General features: G+C 40.5%; 1 protein-coding gene across 1 annotated transcript in view; it reads left to right on the forward strand.

The window, feature by feature from the left end:
* LOC142379696 (uncharacterized) overlaps positions 1-19,529 on the forward strand; it is a 26,588-nt gene continuing 7,059 nt past the window's right edge. Inside the window, exons 1-7 of the mRNA XM_075464860.1 lie at positions 1-144; positions 711-873; positions 1,040-1,111; positions 1,197-1,273; positions 1,795-1,895; positions 2,786-2,902; positions 6,524-6,598. Coding sequence (XP_075320975.1) covers positions 85-144; positions 711-873; positions 1,040-1,111; positions 1,197-1,273; positions 1,795-1,895; positions 2,786-2,902; positions 6,524-6,598 — 665 coding nt within the window. The 5' untranslated portion in view covers positions 1-84. The remainder of the gene's footprint in view (positions 145-710; positions 874-1,039; positions 1,112-1,196; positions 1,274-1,794; positions 1,896-2,785; positions 2,903-6,523; positions 6,599-19,529) is intronic.

Genomic DNA, 19,529 nt, shown 5'->3' on the forward strand with positions numbered 1-19,529 from the left:
CCTCCTTTAGGAAGTCAGGAAGTTGCAACTAGAATTCATTCATTCAGTACAATTCATATACTTGGTAATTGCTTTCTTTTCAGAATGCGTAGAAGACCCGAAGCTCAGTCAACAAGCAGTGAACCTGCCAGTGCTGATAAAAAGGTAAAGCAACGCTGACGGTAGCCGCCTGCTAACAGCAGCGCGTGACATTTCAGCTTGCTAACAGTTAACTATTGCGATAGTTAACTGCCTCCAGAAGACTTTGTACGTGTCAAATGCTGCTAAAGTTTATCTGCCACCGAATTTCTCAATTTTCTTATGTGCAGCAAAGAACAATATCCGTCATTTATCCTTAATTTTGGCCGAAGAGAAAAAAAAGAAGCTGAATTCCCTTTAAAAGAACACCATTAATAATTTCTTTGAGTGTTACTGTTTACTTGCCTCTGTACCAATTCCTTCTGTTCGTTTAAGCAACCCATTCACATTCAAAATTATTCAGGTTATTAAGACAATAGCTTTTGACAACAATTAACTTTCCCCCAACCCTCCTTGCATTTAAATATTGCTGCATTCATATTTTTTCACTACTCCATTTATATTGCTAAATTGACGGGTACATAATATCTGGATGTACAATATCTGGATATACGTTTCTGTTTGCTCAATGAAAAACACAGTAGTCAGGCTAATGGGTTGATAATGTTTTTTTTCTTCTTTACATAAAATAGAATCTGGATCAAAGACTGCACAGCCAAACTGTGGCTAAAGGCAGCTTCTCCTACCTCTCCGTGCTCCTCAACATCGGAAAGTGTTTACTCTTGATCGTCATCGTTCCTCCATTCCTTAACTATGCATCGCTGCAGAGAGAAGCGCAGATGCTTTTGCCCAAAGGTTCTCTCAGCTCAATTTGTTATCAACCTGCAAAACAGATTTTAATCTTAATGTGTTACTTAAGCAGCTTCATCTGGTCATCAGGTTGATAAAGTTCATAAAACTGAATGAGAAGCACTGAGCGAGACATAATTTTTTCTTTGTGTTTTTTTCCTTCTACATCCAGATGGCCTGATTGTTGATGTTGGTTTGGGCCAAAATATGCATCTATTGTGTAAAGGACGAGGAAGACCAGTTGGTAATAAACCAATCTACCTTTTGGACAAATGGATTTACTTGTTTCTGTTGTTTAGCTGACCCCTGATTTGTCTGTTTTTCTTCAGTTATACTGGATTCACCAACTGGAATGTCCTCAGATATTTGGCTCCATGTCCAAGACAGCGTTTCCTCCCTGACAACGGTAGTGAATTGACATCACAATTGTGCATGAAATTAAATGAAAGCGTTTTGACAATTTACACTGAAATTAAAATGAATGATGCACTGAAGGTAGATTAGGACTGATATTAGTGTCAGGTAAAGCACTGTGGTGCCGTCAGTGTTGTCAGGATCATGCAGGGACAGCCCTTACCTTCTCTGCCGCTTCCTCTCTGATCAACACGAACTCAGCTCAGCAGAGAGCTGAGGCTGACAGTCTGCCCCCAGTTGTTTGTTTAAAGTCGTGACCCAAATTAGGTCACAGGCTTGTTGGGAAAGGCCTAGATGCATCGAAACAACTAAACTACAGAAGCAGCAACAAACGTAATTTTTTAAAATAATTTTTGTCATTTTAAGGCTGATCAGACATAGTGCATTTTTAAAGTGCTTACATTGGATAATGAGGTTACAGAGCTTTTTATGCATACTTGGAGCATACTTCTACTTAAAAAAGACAAAACCAAAAAACAACTAATTTGCTTCCCTGTTTGTTGCACTGTTCAGGTTTGTACCTATGACAGAATGGGACTGGGCTTCAGCAAGCGGCTGATGCAGAATGAAACCACAGGAACAGAGAAAGTCTGGGGAATGTCCACAGCTGGACGGTGGGTATACACCCTCACCTGGCTGTCGCTTTGCGGGGTTTGGGAATGCTTCCTTCAGATACACATCCATAAATACATTTAAGTTTTTGTTTTTGAGATAAAGATATAAAAAATACAATATTCACTACTGGTCTGTGCTGTGATGTCTTTGTTAAATACATCTCAGAGCCGTCTGCCCCTCCCCGTGGCTGCTGTGGGATGTGGCCTCAATCATAATGCATTTGTCGTGCCTTAAATCTACCTAAGGGATGTGCAGGCGTGGTTAGCCAGCGGTCAGCAGTCTAGTTACCTTGGCATCTGGCCCAGAAAGCGGTTGCTGGGCCGTTTGAGATGAAAGCAATCAATTTTTCTGGAATTCAATGTCTAAAAGAGTGTGACGACTAACTAACCTTAACGCTGCAAGCCTTCTGAAATCTCTTCATTCTGGTGTGATGCTTCAGGTTTGATTTATTAGCCCAACAAACCTAGAACAGCAGATGGCTCTCAGAGCCGGGCTGCTGCCCCTCATGTAATGATGATGCTCCCCCTGATGATGTAAGTCTGCTGCTGATTTTCTGTCTCGCAGTGTTTTGCAACAGAAATGAGCCAGTGGTTGCTTCCTTTATGCTGTCATGTGGGTTTTAACAATGCTTTAAAATCTAGAACACGTCCAACATTTTTATGTAATCAGAATTTTTTTTAAATTTAACTTAAATTCTTTCCTCTTAGTCATAACTCATCAATAATAACCCTATTAATGAGCAGATTAGAGATCAAAGAGATGAATGTCGGCACTTCATCTTGATTTTTCATGTTGGGGGGGGGGGGGGGGGGGGGTCTTGGGTGTCTCCTGGCCCAGTTTGCAGTGTGTCCCAATGTAAAAAGAACTGATGAGTGATGGTGTCTTCCAGGATGGTGGATGATTTGCACCGGCTCCTAAAGGCTGCAGGGTTAGCCACGCCCTTCATCTTGGTCGGCTCTGAGCTCGGTGCGCTCAACGCCAGGTTCTACAGCCACATCCATGACATGTAAGTATTTTAAAGTGGAAGCAAATGAGTGTGTCTATAGGACGAGTAAAATTCCACCAAAAAAAGTCTGAACTAGAACTGAGATCATTGAAGACGTGTTTCCTTTCTACATGAACTCAAGACAAATTGTTCAATTAGTTTTTATCAGGAACATTCATTCTTTTCTGAGTGACTACAAAGACAGTCGCACTTTTACAAACCCAATTCTCCAAAAATTGGGACTCTGTGTAAAAAGTAAATAAATCCAAATGCAATGATTTATAAAACTCATCAATAATTTTTTTTTTTCGTAAGAAAACTTTTTTAAAGTACAGATATATATGAATATATTTGCTTCCGTAAGACTGTGCCTCTCTAAGGTGTTCTTTTTATGCTCAGTCTTATTACTAACCTGTTGCCACTTAACCTAATTAGTGGCATCGTGTTCCTCGTGTTCCAAAATATTGGTTAATGAGATTTACAAATCATTGAATTTTGCTTTTATTTACATTTCGTTTGATGTCCCAACATTTCTTTGGAGCTGGGTCGCACACCATGAAAACACATTTTGGTAGAAAAAAAATAAATAAATTGAAAACGAGACTTGAAAACAGCTCTGCAACAATAAGCGATAATTTATTATCAGTCACTGATAAACTATTACATCAAACTGGGAATAGATTATTTCCATTTTCCAAGTAAAGCTTGACTTTATTTTCAGTCATTTCCCATGTAAAATGCCAACTTCGCTGTAACAGCCCATTATCTGTGCCCTGCACTGTCATTTGCTTCCTTTCAGCTGTTTTCAAACTGGGACAAGAGCTCACATTTAAATCTCTCAGAGACGCACGTTGCTCTCATTTCGCTGCTGCTCTCGTAGCAGGTGATACCACTTTTATTTTGGTGAGGAACCCTCCTAACTGAGTGAAGTGACCCAGAAGTATCTTGAGTGGCAGCCACAATAAGAGCTGGTTGAATTCTCTCAACGCTAAGGAAAGAACCCACAGTGCCTCCTTTTATTATCTCCTTGAGCAAACATTGGACCATCATTTATGGAAATATAGGAGATGATTCTGTCCCACAATTGATCGCAGCCACAACATTCGAAGCGACTGTTAATTCTCTTCCTGTCGTACCAACTGTGATTCATGTAAATAGATGTGAGTACAGGAGGATGAGTGTGAGCAGCCTACGAGACAATATATCATTTGTGTGGCTTTTTCTTTCCTTTTTTTATTTGCCAACCTCAATAATTAAGTAATTTTCATCTTAATACGCTAAAACGTACCGTTTAATATAGCCTCCATTAATCAATATGTTAAGAATGTATTAAGCTAGAAGTTAGAGCGCTTTTTGAGGAATATTAATTCCACAGCTGTAGTTTAACATTCATTACAGCATGGCAGCTTTGTGTAAGTGTGGTTGGATTCTTATTGCACGCCGTCCTCTTTTCCTAAGTCCTTATGAATTTCACCCAACACCATTCCTTAACTCCATGACATTTTTCAGTACGCCCAAGGATAATTGCCCAGGAAACGATGATAGGAGGTGATGTTTCTGACTATCAAACCTCATCCATTTGTTCTTCTAAATTTTACACTGCACAGTGGACTGTTTGACACCAGAACAGCCCCTTATGTTCATTCCCAAGTTGAACAAAGTCAATTCCTCCACCTGAAGTCCTCGCTCCACAGGATCATTTTAAACGTCAGCTGCACATGATGTGTGACTCAACTGCGTAATCTATCTATTACTTAGTTGCAGCCCACCACTTAGTTTAATCTTCGCAGGGGCGAGTAAAAACCTTTGCAAAGGATACACTGGTGTATACCTGCTTATAGCTCCTCCAACAAATCTTCTCTCACCTCTCTCCTCCGTGTGCATTTAGAGTTCCCCAATTCTACGAAAATGCAACACTAAATCATAATCATAACACTACTTAATGTGGAAGTATGCCTTTGAGTACATAACAAATTTGAAAGATGAATAATTTGTTAACTATAATGAGTCAGTCTAAAATTCGCTGAGGGTAAAATTAACTGTAAATTTGTCAGTAATACTCTACAGAACAACAACACAGAAGTAATAAACCTTGGATTCTGCTTTCGATTTCACTCATCTTTTCTTCGTCTCCCGTACTGTCTACAAATCCAATGATGGACCATAATGAGTAATGTGTTATTCCTCTTTAAAGCACAGGCGAGTCTGTTCGTTCCTGGGGGAAACGTAAATGAAGATAAATAGGCGGTTGCACCATGTTGGGATTTACATTATTCAAACACAAAAAGCCCACACTGGTCCGTCACTTAAATGAAAACCCACCATCCGTCGAGGGTTCTGGCACAGACCTCTCAGAATAAACAACCAAAATGATACTGCATATATAAAAGTACTCACTGTGAGCCAGTATTTCAGAGACACCTGGACATGTTCTAAATTGCACACCTCTCCATCAGTTTCCCTGTGAGTTAAAAATTAATCCCAAGGGTTAATCCCATCTTCCATGTTTGCCTTTTAATCAGCCAAGCATGGATCCCCAAGATGCAGTCTGAACTGCTGCATTTATGTAGTCTGTAAGACCGAGGATTTAGTGGTTTTTTTTTTTTTTTTTTTTTTTGTCTCATAAAGATTGTGGCAGCTGTGATCAATCTAGGAGTCACAGCAGAAAATAAACCTATGGATGAATTTGGTGTTTGGGTTCTGCCCCCAAGCAGACAATAGAGCCACAGCTAAAGGAGTTGAAGAACCACAACATGACTCAGCACCTCTCCAACTTTAAAACATTCTCATATACAATGTCTGAAGGTTCCTACCTCTGCTAAGTCTTTCCAACATACATTTTCCTTTATCACTTCCATACTGTGGAGTTTTACTGAAGTGAAGTCCTGTCTTAAGGTGATCTTACATTGGGGAACTTTCTTCTAACTGCCCATACGCAGTGGGACAGAATATTCGTCTCTTTCCTCAGCTCAGACGTTGTCAACAGATCTCACTGCCTTCACAATTTTACATCATAAGATGAACTACTGTAACAGTTAATCAGTCTATGGAATTGTAAAGCTGTGGGGCATTTCTTTAGTCCTCGGTCTCACTGAATCTGGATGTTATAATTTTAATTTGCACTGCGGTGATGGTGACGTTAAAGAAACACATCCTGCTCCTGATGACAAAAGTGCACAAGACTTTTTTGCTGAAGTTTCTAACAAAAAAAAAGAAGCTGTCTCATCCTTAAATCTCCAGACAGCATGTGCTCTGTTTGGCCTTTCAAATTCACACTTACAACAAGATCTGTTCCAGTGTCCTTTCCCGTCCAACATAACTCTCCCGCCTCAGAGACAACTTGGTGATTAACGTGACAAGTTTCCCATACCAGCGATGAAAGATTTAGTGTTTCATTCGGCGCCATGTTGCTGTCGTTAGGGGAGAAAATTAAATGGCAGTGTGTTGTGACATCTTTCCAAATGGAAATATTACCTCTGGACCTGGTGTATGTGTGGTCGGACAGGACAAATCTACAGAAAGACAGCAAAGATGACACCATCCATCCTCCACTCATTATGACTCAGGCTGGGAGGGTAAAATGGAGAAAGGTAGTCAATGACTTTTACTTAATCTGAGTGTGTGTGTCCTTTTTGTCCTCAGGCAAGTGTCGGACCTTGTGCTGATTGATCCCATCCCAGAGTACATTTTTGAAGAGGACCAGTGGAATGAGTACTGGTGAGTTTATTGGATGCTTTTGAGTCATAAAAAGCACACGACTGCAGTTGAAGATTGGGAGTGAAGGGGCTGAAGATGAAAAGAAGGGAGGGGAGAAGATGGAAAGATGGTGTAGAGGCAAAAAACTCGGTAGGGATGTGGAAAAGCAAAGTGGGAGAGAGGGTTTAGAGAAGAGAAGCGTGGAAGAGGAGTGAGGACGGCGATAAGGAGCTTCAAATGGTAGAGAGGAGCAGATAAAAAGTGAGAGGCAGGGAAGAGCAGAAGAAAAGAGGGAAATGTATCAAGAAAAAGGGGATTAAGAAGAGGAAAATGGACCCATAGGTGCCAGCATGTTTCACGCGTCCAGCTGCAAATTCTACTTTTATTGGCCTTAATAGTTGGAACTTGTGATTATCTTTGCTGGGTGGGGCTCATTAGCATGATTAATTGGAGGCTAAGGAAACTCATTAGTTGTCCTCTGGCATTGAATAGATGAGGGGGAGAGCAAGGGTTGTGACAGTGGTCGGGACTGAGTTGCAGAAAGTGTAACAACACTGCTTTAATCCTCAGGCGAGATGCATGTCAAGTGGTAGTCATTGTCACAGCATATCTCTCATTATGCATTAATTATCAACCACGAGGGAAGGGTTGCTACCGATGATAACTGAGAGCGCAGAGGAGGACTGTTGATAGAAGTGTCAATTATGCAACACTAACAGTAATTGACATTGTTAACAAGTACAGCATGCCATCATTAAAGAGTTTTACATCACTGAACAGATTTTAATTAATCAGTTGTGTAATTTAGCAAACCATCCAAAGCTTTAAGATGTCACCGACTGACTGCCGAATAGTTAGCTAAAGTGTCCTCAACCTTCTAACACATTGTTAAATATTATTAATCATATACATGCTTAACCTCACAGCAAGAAGGCTACCGCATCAAACCCAAGCAGGGAGTGTCTCCATGAGGAGTTGACTTGATAGGGTGTAATTAGTCATTCTCAATTTGCTGAGAACAGTGTCCAGGCCTGCACAACCCTGAGCAGAATCATGAGTTATTTTAGATGTCATTTTAGCTCTGTCCCTGCGCAGATGTTAGCCTCTTTAGCATTGAGCTAAAAAAAAAGTCCCTTGATGTTCATATACTAGATTTGACTGACTGGCATAATGCAGACAGATGCAGCAACTAAAGTTAAAATGTTAGAGGGAAAAGGATTACCTCGCTTGGAGTGGGTTTTAGGCTCTGGTCCAAAACAGAGGTCCCTCCATGAATTGAAGGCCTTGCCACTGGTAACCCTTCTTTTCAACAGATGTTTCTCATTCTCGTGAGTTAAAACTTTTATCTCACTTTTAATCTCCCTCATAAATTTGCATGCTGCAGACGCAATACCTTCTACCTACCTACCACAAGATCGTGGAAATGATGTATAACGCCAAAGCCATCATAGAGTCGGTTTGCAGTTTTGTTATAACAATTACTTTTAACCAAACGGGTGCGCTGTTGCTGAATGAAACATGTTGGTGTTGGATGGCGGAAAGTTAGATATTGCTTTGCTACATGCTTAAGCTTGTTGAACAGATTTGACTATGAAGCCTTTGGATTATAACATGTGAGGGGTTTTTATCACATTTACAGTTTCAATCCACAGTGTGTGTGTCTTTGCCCAGTTTCCTCTGTGAGTCAGAGAGAAGAGATTGCATCTGCAGCTTGGAAAAGCAGTTATCTGTGCCATTCTTTTGCAAATCTGTTCATTCAAGTGACTACATGCAGTTCAGTAATGTGCCACATTGACATTGATGTATAAATGCCACAAGGTCTGATGCGGTAATGATGCTGTTGTGACTTATTCAGCAAGGCAGCAGGGTGCTGTTAAAGACATGACATTGACATGTTCAGTTGCATTCAGACTAATGGAAAATTGGACAGATGTGAGAAGTTGTGTTGGCATCGTTCATTGCGTTGGATTGTGTTAAACAACAATGGTGAGTGTTGGCAAAAGAAAGGCATTGCGGCAAGGCATTTACTCTTTTTAATTTTCATGAAATATCTGTCCCAGGTACTGTACATAGAAATCAGTCCAAAGGTGATTACGGGTAATAGCGAAAGTTGGGGAAAGTCTTTGCGGGGGATCAAAAATTGGCAAAAAAGCATTGTCTGGCTATTTTGAATTGGGTATAAATCAAGTATCAGTGCTCCTTTCAGCTCCCACAAAATGTTTATATATTGCCTTATATTCTGCTGTGTCATTCAGAATCACTAAGTATAAGTTAATGAATGCCCAGATCTGACAGAAAAGAGTAAAGTAAGAAAGTGGGTAACGGCAATGATAATGTAGTCATGCCCATGAGGATGTTTCCCGTCTATAGACCAATATTAGCTCCCAGCTTATATAAGCATGAGTCAAGCCAGATAAGAAATGGATCTCTGAAAATGGCCTAATTTGTACGTGACTCAAAGTGGAGCAGCACCATTTATCAGGGGTGTGTGTCCAATTATCCTCTGATTAATAGGCATTCATTTAACTGAGTACATGGCAGTGAAGCCACTATCCAATTACTCTGTGGAGAAGCAGTGTAGAAATGAAATGAACCAAAGACTTGGATTAAGTCAGCAACAAACAATTTTGTCATCTGTGCTTGATTTCCTGAGAGGTAGAGATAGAAGTAGTACCAGCCATCATAGCATCTCAGCTCCATTAGCATTTTTCTGTCTTAATTTGCACTTTTTCTTCTGCAGGGTTGCATGTAGGTGTGTGTTTTTTTTCTCATAGGAATGCGTTTATTAGTTGTTGAAGGTCTTACAGCATTTGGTACAGCAGATAAGTAATGCAGAAGGGAGCAAAGCTGCACCTGAGCGGGATTGTGGGGAGACTATATCAGCCTTGCACTGGGACTGGAGGATTTACACATCAAAGACCAGCTCATTAACAGAGGCTCACTCCCAAAATTAGTTCTGTTACATCCTACAAATGAATCACCACCACCTCCGGAGACTTGTGTGTGTCTGTGTGCCGGTGTTTGGTTGTGCCCCCCTTGTTGTAAAAGGTCAGCTTTCTTATTTAGGACTTTCCTCTGCAGCATGCGTTTCAGGTCCTCGCAAGCATACATAATGCTGCCAGATGATGAATCAAGCAGTGGTTCCAGGGGTCCCAGTGTACATTTGAAAGAATTGCATTCACGATGAGATTAATTGTTTTTGACTAACGTTGCACTGTCAGTTTTTGTTTCACCAAAAAGAGCAGCAGATATTGTGCAATTTTCCACGTTAAGGACAGATGGTGATATTTCCCGAATTTAAACTTATCCTCTCACTTTGCATGTGCGGCGTCTCCTATGTCTGATCATTTTGTCTCATCGCTGTGACAGATATGATTATGAATGACTCATCAAACTTGTTGCAAACCTGAACATGTTTTACAAGCCTGAATGAAAACACAGGGACATTGTCATGTGTCATTATGATGAATTAGTTGAAGCTAAAACTGAAAATCGATCATTCCTTGCTGCAAAGGTTTCATTACACGTATATTTCGTAATACATGTAAATTACAGTTTCGATTTCTCTCACATGTAAATGAACAGTTAATGTATGTCTACTAAAACACTCCGCCCTCCTGAAGACAAACGCTGGCGCTACGGTAATTACTTACTTTTTAATGTGATCGTACCAAAACTAATATTGGTCTTCCACTCTTTTAGATTTGTGGGGATTAAAGGGGAAGTTCGTTTTTTTAAACCTGGACCTTATTTCTGGTATGAAATATGTTCATCAACTCCCCGATAACAGTTTGGTGAAAGTCGGCCTCCATCTGAAGATATTTAGATCACTCGAGATCCGCGTATATCCACATAACGGGAGAGAACGGGGCATAGACAATACAGCCTCTAAATAAGGCATTATCTGTCTTTATTTCACCAATACTTTAAGACGAATGAATAAATGAACATGTAACTATTGCACTGTTAGTTCAGAGCTGCCGTGTTGTTGTTATTGGGGGCTATCGGGGGGCTTATTGGGGTTTTGTACACGTGTGTCTACTGGGATGACTTCATCGACGCACCCCGCTGCAGCACAGCTCATTCACTCCATGCTGTGTGAGTTTGCTACTGCTAGTTTTGTGCAACATGGCAGGATATTTATCAGATTTTGACGAGGTGGAAGACAACTTGTACTACGATGGACGTCTTTACCGGAGTGAATGAGCTGTGCTGCAGCTTCGCGCGTCGATGACGTCATCCCACTAAACGCGTGTGTAGAAAGCCCCCGATAGCCCACAATAACAACAACACGGGCAGCTCTGAACTAACAGTGCAATAGTACGCGTTCATTCAGACGGTTTCCCTATTCTCTCCCGTTATGTGGATATATGCGGATCTCCAGTGATCTAAATACGTTCCGAAGGACGCCGACTTTCACCAAACTGTTATCGGTGAGTAGATGAACGTATTTTATGCCAGAAATACGTTTTAAAAAACCCGAACTTCTCCCTTAATAGAAATTTCTAACAAAACTGTGAAGTCATGTAAAAGCTGCAGTAATTCGCTGTAGTCCAATGTTTTGTCGCACAGAGATAAATTACAGTGTATAAGCTCTAAAATAACAGTGAACTCTGGGGTCACTGCTTCTTGTTTTTTTTAACTGTGACATTCTGAGTGGGAACACATATTTTCAGGATGGCACCGTAGCAGGTGATATTGATAAGTAATGCTGTTGTGGTCCCACTTGGTATGAGGGCTGACGGTGGCCAGTCCAGGACAGTTTCAACAGATTAAAACTTTTTGGTGTAACTAATTGTCACAACAAATATGGAATAACGCTTTCTGTTCTTTCACACTCAGCTCTGAGGAGTTTTAGCTTCTCTTTGAGTCTTCATGGTTCTCAGTTAAGTTATTCCTGTTTGTACTTGAAAAGATTAGCTCTATTACTATTATATATGTTATTATGCTGAGCCACAAGTAAGGTGGCCATATGTTCATTTCTGCACATTTTTAGATTCATGGTTTTATTTTGAGGGTTCTAATAGAGTAGGTTTACATGTCTTAATGAGCAAAGCCGCAGCATTATTTTTACCTTGAATACTGCTGCGCCACCTTTTGTCACCTGCTGTCTGAAACCGTCTGAAACATTTTAGCTCATATCTCTTTAAGCCTCCCTCCTGAAAGCCTCTGCTCTGAATGGTCAGAAATGTTGGTCTACAAGGAAGCTGCTAATTCTTTGCTTGAGAATGTTTCAAAGAAGCCATGTAAGTATTAACAGTATATGTAGGCTGCCCTATTGGGTCCCCTATTCGTCGATTCAGGTGTCTACGCCTGTGATGTGTTTGTTTATGAAGCATTAGCTTGTCTTAGAAGAAGTGAAGTCAGAGGAGTTGGCTGATATGTGGAAGGACTCTTCTTTGTTTGGTCTGTCCCTGCCTGGTAGTACCTGCTGAGCAGCTAACGGGTGCTCGCCAGCTGTCTGCTCATATCAAGTTACAGATGAAATGGCAAACAGCAGGATATGAATTAATGTGTGGACATTTCTGCTCAATCTCCGCTGGATCCGATGTTGAATTTAGATTTCCACGTTTGCTCTACGTGTGAACCTATATTTTTGGGAATCCAAAAGGAAGGCGGCCTAAATAACGTTAATGCTGAGATTATTCTCTTTACCATGTTGACTGGCACATGTTACTTCTAATGCAAATCCTTCACAATTTGCTGCTGCAGCTAATTAAAAGGTTCTCCGGGCTCAGGTTTTTACGGGCATTGGATGCCTTCTCCTTCCCTTACCGTGTTTTCTGTCATTAAAAAAAGGAAGTGCAATTTACAATAAGAGTTAAAGGCTGGTATTGAAAAGCCATTGGAATATGTGTGTGGTTAGTTGTTCTGGTCTTTTAGTAAGAATCGATCCACACAAACAAGATATGCGCTTATTTTGTGCCGTTTCTGTCAGTAGATCAATGTGAACACAATCATATCCCTTACATCAGAACTGCTTGATTGGCTGCTATTGCTCATAACTCAGCTCGGTTCGAGAATGTCCACTTGTTTAAAAAAAATAGCAGTAGCTGTCACATCTATGATAACAACCAGGCTGTCAGATCTCTCTGGCTGACCAGTCAGCAGTCAGAAATCGAAGCTAGAATTGTTAAAATGTCACCAAAGGAGCTGTGCTTTATGATGCTCTCATTATGTGTTTTAAAAGAAATGATATAGTCGTGTATTTGCACACTCACACGTGCATGTGTCCTACCTTTCTACACTTGAGTGTACTTGCATGGAGTGTAACATTAATTTGCACCATGGGGAATGTGTTTGCTCAGAGGGCAGAAAGAGTGGGGAATGCTCTTGTCAAATGGGATGATCCTCAGTGTAATGAATCATGATTGACTGGCAAACTTTCTGCTTTTTGTACCATTTGTACTTTGAACTTTGTTTAATGCAAAACAGTCCGTAGAAGAGCACCAAATAAAAGGCTCTGAAGGTTTTTGAGTTTGGCAAGAAATTGAATAAGGTCTCGAGATTATTTTTGATAAGTCAATCGGTTGTGAGGGAAATTATTTGTGTTTTAGATTTTAAACCACTTCCAGTTTATGGAGCACTGGTCTTCCCAGCACATTCTGCCTGAGAGCAGATTGTTTGTCAGTTGCACTTATTGACCTTCTACGGGCAACGTGCCAAAAAGAATCATCTGCTGACTTTAAAAAAAACATTAAAACAAAAAAAAAAACATTAGAAAAAAACTTGACAACATAAAGGGAAAGAGAAAAGCTATTCTGTTACAGTTTTCCCTTTAACAGATAAGTAAAAAATAGAATAATCTGAGTGTAGTATCAGGTGTGTTGAGTGTGGACCTGAGACAGGAAAATCACCTTATATTAACTGTGAAGCATGGTGGTGGAAACATTATGGTGTGGGGTTGCCTTCCTGCCTCGCAGATCGGGTAGATTACTGGAACGAGCATGCTTTATATCAAAGAGTGCTTGAAAATGATGTGTGTCCATCTGTCTGTGCACGGAAACTGTACCAGAACTGGACTTAGAAAAGTATAGTGGCGCTCAGCATACGGGGAAATCCACAAAAGAATGGTTCAAAAAGGAGTAGTTATGGAGTGGTAATTCTTACAAGTAGTTATCTCTGTGATAGGGGCCAATATTAGCTTCTAAGTCAAAGAGTGAACTTGATTACTTCTAAAAAAGAACACTCCATCTCTCGATATATCTGTTGAATAAATGATTAAAAACGCAAATGTGGTGTTGTTCACACCGGTACTGTTTCAAACACGATGGAAAGAAAGTCAACAGTCTCTGATTTTTGACTGCATCATCTGTGAAGCCGGTGTGCAATCCGTTCTCCGTGTTTGTGAATACATGGTGCATGTAAATAGATACTGAGGAGGCATGTGAGGTGGGGAGCCTCTCTGTGTGAGCCCAACAGATGTCTCTGTCTGCAGGCCTGGGGTGGACGTATGGTTAAGTTGTATGTCTGAAAATGAAAATCACACTTTTTGTCCCATCCATCGTTCCATCTGCTCATCAGACTCTGTTATGATCACATCAACATTTAAACATGCACATATTGTATGCATATCACATGCTCTGTCACCCACACAGCTTCCTGTTTTTGTGGCTCACCTGGAGCCCGTTCTGTATGACGGGTAGTGCACGTCGCTTTGACTGACAAACATTCAGATTCTTACAAACATCAAACTCCCACAGCGTTTGTATTTGATTTGATTTATGAGCCAGCTATGGTTTAACATGGGGAATAAGAGTGTTTTTTCTCCTTCCTCACTGCACTTTGTTAGTGGTCGAAGTTACAGGCTCAAGAGAATTTGCTCACCTCTGTACCATTGATTATTGATGTTCTTTTTTTTTTTTTAAACATTCCAATTATATTCTGTTTGCTAATACCTTAAGTGGCATTTTGCCCTTTCTGAACACTCAATCCTTTGTCTCCTCTTCTTTCATTCGGAAATGCTGCTGGTGATGTCATATTCACTTCATATTCAGAGACTATTTGCTTTCATCTCACGCTTGGGTTAAATAACCATTGGGCCTTATTGGCGCAATGGTGGGAGGGAAAAAGAAAGGAGAAAAGTTTGGGTAGCAGAAAGTAAGATGAGGCATTAGGAGAAGCTGCTGCCTAACAGAAGCATGCTGTGGAGCGGTGGATTTGTTTTAACTAATGCAGTTATATTTTCAGTCATTAAAATGTTTCACAATTCTGAGTAGAGGCTGTATTCAATATAGCAATATAGAATCGCAAGCATGTTTAGTGATATGACAATCCAGCTTCAGTGATTCGGCACTTGATTTAAGTTATGAAACACAACATTTCTATACTTAATGTCTGATCAGGCTTTCGCTTTCCCAGTTTGTGATTCATTTATGATTCAGATTGTGGGTCTTCAATGGCTCCCAGGGTGTCAGCCTCTTCTCTCAGTCCTCTCCTGACTCTGCTGCCGCCTGATCCTCCCCCTCTTTCCAAGACTCCCAGATGAGTCAGGAATGCCAATTAATTGTAATTAGAACCACTGTAAGCGTAACTACTGCTGTTATGCTCCACTAATGAAGCAGGCCTGCTGTGGCCTCAGTGTATTTACCCCAGTGTAATCTATAGTTTTGATGCAGGGAGGGAGGCTGGAAACCGGAAAGAGAAGCCGGATTGTAATGTGCTGTGGTGCAACAGTGACACCTTGTGGGCATGCCCAGTATAACAGTTTTAAAGTTGGGAAGTTTGTCTGCCCCGTCTGAATGGAACGGCTGTAAATTCCTTCAGAAATGTTAAGTTTACATCTAATTGTCTGGCTTGTAATAAAGCAGACACGGCAATGATTTAACACTGGTTAACATGCATGTTTCAACTGTCCTTCAGTGTCCTGAAAAGATATGTGTGTTAACTTAATTTATTAAATACCTGCGTGGCCTCAGATTAAAATTTAGAATTTGATGAGAGTAAAAGATGGTGACCTCCTCAGCAGATGATATATATATATATATATATATATATATATATATATATATATATTTATTTATTTTTAACATAGAAACTGATTTTTGGATATGTTAGAAATTGCCCACAGTGTGTTACCATGAATTAGTGCAAATGTTAATATTACTGCTCAGCACAGTCTGAGCATGTCTGACACCTTTCGTTAGAGGCTAGTATTAATCAGTGGGTTGGGTCTGTTTTCCAAAGGTTAGATTAAAATGTTGAGCAGCGCTGTAGCTTAGGAAGCAGAATAGTAGACCTATTATTGAAAGGTTGCATCCCCAACTTAATCAGTACAGTTGTTGAAGTGTCCGTGGACAGGGTATCGATTCCCCCCCACCTGTAAATTACTTTGGATAACAGTAGCTATATGTACATGGAAAGCCAAATTACCATTGTTTCACCTTAAAGTGAAAGTTACAATGTTGGATGTTCCATTCATATATCCCTGTTTACGTGTTGATTAATTTCTGATCCCACATTACGTTCCCTACAGGCGATGGGAATATTAGTGCCCATCTGAAGCCTTCACTACATCTGGAGCTTTCAAAACATCTAGCACCGACCTACTCCGATTTCTCCCTTTCTTCAAAAGTGTTTTCAGTGTTGCCTTCCTATTCTGCACTGAACTCACCCAGAGCCAGTGTCGTCTAATCTTATGACAAAAACAGATCAAATCAAATTTATTTACATAGCACATTTCATGTACAAACAGTTCAAAGTGCTTTACATAAAATAAAAGCATTGCAGCAGGGAGTGCAAGAAGCATTAAAAATACATAAAAGAATATAAAGAGAAACAAATAAATAATTTAAATGAATTGAAAAACAGGCAACAGTCTAGATAAGTTCAAAGATAGTGTGCAGATTTCATGCATAGACACATGAGAACAGAAATGTTTTTAACCTGGATTTAAAAATGTCTCCATTTGGTGAAAGTTTAATCTCCACTGGCAGTTTGTTCCACTTGTTTGCAGCATAACAGCTAAATGCTGCTTCTCCATGTTTAGTCTGGACTCTGGACTGGACCAGCTGACCTGAGTCCTTGGATCTAAGAGCTCTGCTGGCTTTATATTCTCTGAACATATCACAGATGTATTTTGGGCCTAAACCATTCTGGGATTTGTAAACCATCAGCAGGCTTTTAAAACCTATTCTGTGACTGACTGGAAGCCAGAGTAAAGATTTTAAAACTGGTGTGATGTGTTCAGATCTCTTAGTCCGGGTTAAAACTCCAGCAGCAGCGTTCTGGATGAGCTGCAGATGTTTAATGCTCTTTTTGGGAAGTCCAGTTAAAAGAGCGTTACAGGAATCGAGTCTACTGGAGATGAATGTATGGATGAGTTTCTCCTGGTCTTTTTGAGCTTATCTTCATCATCTATTTTTTTTAAGGAATAATCTCTTCTATCCATAATACATCATGCAACTCTGCTGGTTTGATGTAAATAAATATGTGCAACAAGGTGCTAAAAGCTTGCGGGTAAAAGGATAAAAAGCGCGCCATCTCGCCTTGCTTTTCTCGTCCTACATTTGATGTTAAAAATAACATGCTGTTGTTATGTTGACACAGTTTTTTTTGCCACCAATTGAAATGGGGCCGGTTCTCAAGGTAGCTCCCAGGACCCGCTGCTCCAGAATGCGACACACTCACCAGCTGGAACTTGAATAAAAAATATCTAAATGCAAGTTGTACAGATGACAAGGCAACATCGTTCTACTAACAAACCCACACAGGGGGTCATCAGCACCGATAAATGAGCATAGGTAGAGCGAATCCTCTGGACAGAGTACAGAGACTGATCTCACAGATACCAAAGTTCAGTGTTGGAGCTGCAGTGGTATGAGATACATTTACAGAAATAACTTACTATAGTCCGTTATGACCAGACTTTACTGCATATCCTTTCAGGAGCTTAACAAGAAATGCATTGTACTTGGTATTACCAACAAGGTCTTGTTTTTTTTGGAAACTGAAGGCGGTCCATTTTGAGTTAACGGTTCATATTTATCCATGTCATCAAAGATCCTGATTATTTAATAAACTACTTGGAGTAGGAGGCCACATCGTAACCTGCTCACGTCCATATTCCCGCCTTTTTGTGATGTTCTCTGTTCGTCACTTTTTGAATAAATGTTCCTTCGCCATAATAGTTTGCCGAGCCTCGTGTAATAGTCCATGTTTAAATGTTCTGTGCTCATTGTAACAGTTAGCAGGAGCTTGTGTAATAGTTCATGTTTTGTGTGCGAGCAGGCTCTCAGGTAACAGAGGCCCTGCATATGGAATGAGATGGTAATGAGGAGGAGGAGGGGAGCCTTATCGCTACGGGGCCAAATTCCGACAGTGAATTGCGTAGTTGTAACAAAAGTAACAGAGCGTCCATTCAGCCTGCACTAATCCAGATGGGAAAGTCAAACAGCAGAAAGTCCATGGCACAAACTCATTTCATCACTTTATTAATTTAGATATTGCCTCCTCGCTCCTCTGGGGAGAAAAAAAAAAGTCCCTCTGAAATGACCAACATCGGTGAGGCGTTTTGCTCTACATGGTTCCCCCACTTCGTCTCCTCCCGTTATCTGTTTAATTCATCCCACCAATCTTGGCTGTCTTTACCCACTAAATTTCCCTTTGACACGCATGCCTTGCTTCGCATAATCCTCACTCGGGGGCAGAATTAAAAATGGAAAAAGAGGAGGGAATAGGACAGGTGGCTGAAGAATCCTTGAAATAATGTTCAATGCCAGGCCCAGGAATGATTTGACCAGATTTGAACTGGGGGGCAGATAGGAAGAGAGAGACCCCCCCCCGGCACCCTCCTCCTCCTACTCCTCCTCCCTCTCCTACTCACACACCCTTTATTTTTGGAACCAAGGAGTTAGAAAAGGGTGACAGGTGGAAAATGTGCAGAGACTGTGAAGTCTCTTAAGAGCCAGGTCAAAGAGTCGCTTCTAAATTGTGGTGCCAGAAAAGACTTCAGGGGAAAACTGTAGCAAGGAAGATGAAAATGTCAAAATGTCACTCTCCAGAGGTCTGATATGAAAAGTTTTTTTCTGCCCACTGAAGACTGAGAATTAAAAACAGTCTACTTGTTTCTTTTCCCCCCTCTGCCTGTATCTATTCTTGGCCTGAAGGGAATGTTTCCTCCACCATGAATATGGCAGGTATGTTATCTTTGTTGCTGTTTGTGGCAGATTTCAATCAGCTTTATCTGACCAATCAGTGCTGACATGCTTTGTCGGAGCAGAGCTTGATAATATCAAGCCACAGTTCTTTGGGTCGCGGCATATCGTGTCACCCACAGGTGAAATGTGTAATTTTACACTTGAAAAGGGAATGTTTATGATGGCGCTTTGATACGAGCAGTATAATGGCTGCTAAGAAGTGCTGAAGCCTGCCTTCATGCGCTGTATTGTGCTGCAGTTTGTCAGCTTTAGTGAGCTGCAATGCCGAAATAACGAGCCAACTAAATAAAGACCTGAAAAAGAAAATCGGCCACAATTTCTAATCAATCGGTTGCCTAAAAAACTTAATTAAACGACAAGTCTGAGCTGCATTGTAATGCCAGCCCATTGAGCACATTAACCCCACTGATGTGTTGATCTAAATAGTAACGTCAACTCACATCTGGCAAATAATGCTCATCCTGTTGGTTTATCATAACTTTTCACGATTATCACTAAGCAAATTTGAAGTTTAAGATGAAATCAAAACGGTTGGTGGTTTTAAAGCTTCACTTTTTGCTAATCTGATCCGTAGAAGTTTGGGTGTTTCAGGCTGCACCAGAGGTGGATCCAACTGCTGGTTCTATCTTTTCAAATGTTTTAACTTGTGAGGTTACTTTGTTTAAAGCGATTGTGCATTTTTTACATCAATCCGAAGACATCACTCCAGGGTGCTGATGATTGTTGTGGCCATTTTTTACTATTTTCTGTCTCTTTGCACACAAAAATCTTCATTTATGTAAAAACCACCATCC

Source organism: Odontesthes bonariensis, chromosome 5, assembly GCF_027942865.1.
Source record: "Odontesthes bonariensis isolate fOdoBon6 chromosome 5, fOdoBon6.hap1, whole genome shotgun sequence".
Classification (NCBI taxonomy): Eukaryota; Metazoa; Chordata; class Actinopteri; order Atheriniformes; family Atherinopsidae; genus Odontesthes; species Odontesthes bonariensis.